The sequence below is a fragment of the Penaeus monodon genome, chromosome 27 (genome assembly GCF_015228065.2).
Source record: "Penaeus monodon isolate SGIC_2016 chromosome 27, NSTDA_Pmon_1, whole genome shotgun sequence".
NCBI lineage: Eukaryota > Metazoa > Arthropoda > Malacostraca > Decapoda > Penaeidae > Penaeus > Penaeus monodon.
This window is the reverse complement of record NC_051412.1, coordinates 11,540,442-11,541,716: the sequence shown is the minus strand read 5'-3', so window position 1 is coordinate 11,541,716 and position 1,275 is coordinate 11,540,442. Positions and strand designations below refer to the sequence as shown.

Sequence of the window (1,275 nt, the reverse complement as noted above, 5' to 3'; positions counted from 1 at the left end):
ACCACTAAAACCAAAATATTTTTTGCTTACATTATTACAGTAGAATGAATTTCCCAAACAGACATATGTATACGTTTTATGCCAACTTATTAAAAGCTGTACCCTGCCCCAGGTCGCCGCTCGATCTTCTGGTTCAAGGGCAACACCGTCGAAGGTCGGGAGTTAGTTATGCAGTTAATGAGTGTGAAGGGGAATTTCCTAGTGACCAGGCAGTTCCAGGATGCCATGAGGTCAGTCCCCTGCTCCCAATCCCATCTTTTCTTCAAGGCAATAGCACTGTACTTTGGCATGATCCTCCAAACAGTGACTATTGATTTCGTTGTAATCAGGAATACTCGTGGGATAAAAGAAGTTATACCTTTTATCTTGATTAATATATATCATTAGCATTGAGTAATTAATCGCATATGTGCGTGTGTTTACATTTAGATATTTGCACTTTATTCCCCCGAGGATTATGTTTGGGTTCAGGAAAACCTTTGATTGTTTTTTTCTTGTACTTCTTCCATTTTAGCATCTAATTTATTCATGTGATATATAACTTATCCATTTATTGCATGTATTAAGGTTTACTGGGATAAATGAATGTCCCATTGCCACGTAAATTACGTAACCACGAGAATGGATGTTTATCCAGCTGGGGATATACGGGATCGCTTTGTGCAGCAATGGCACACGTACCGTACGAGACAGGTCCAAAAATACGAACCGGTAAACACGCACATACACGTGCCCGCTCACACACACATAGACGCTCTTTATCCAAATCTTGTGAAACATATAAAAGTTTTGCCTGTATCCACTTCCGCTCTCCACCACCATCAGAAGTGATAACCCTCTGCCTCTCTCCTTGCTGCAGATCGGGGAAGTTAAACACAGATAAAACAAACTTGATTATCAACGACTTGTCACCTGAGGACTCGGCTAGCTATACCTGTTCCTTGGCCGTTGCAGGACAGACAGTGACGCATACCCTCACTGTAGAAGGTGAGGTATTTTTCTTAATTTAGCCACAGAATAAGGAGATGGTTTCTCATTTTTATTGAATAACTTTACTTATTCATTATGGAAACCATTTTTCAAAATATTTATCTTATACATGTCACAGTTATCTTTTCCCTTCTTTGCATGCATACACTCATTTATTATACAAGAGGTGAAAAACACGTTTTAAGTAATTCACTGAAAATGCATTATCGTTAAAGTATCATCAGCATCCTTATTATGAATGGTGTCATACCTTTTATATTGCCATAAAAAGCATTGCCATTAGCC

General features: G+C 38.8%; 1 protein-coding gene across 1 annotated transcript in view; it reads left to right on the top strand.

The window, feature by feature from the left end:
- LOC119590575 (protein amalgam-like) overlaps window positions 1-1,275 on the top strand; it is an 11,667-nt gene that overhangs the window by 3,278 nt on the left and 7,114 nt on the right. Inside the window, exons 3-4 of the mRNA XM_037939245.1 lie at window positions 113-230; window positions 860-987. Of these exons, the coding sequence (XP_037795173.1) occupies window positions 113-230; window positions 860-987 (246 nt within the window). The remainder of the gene's footprint in view (window positions 1-112; window positions 231-859; window positions 988-1,275) is intronic.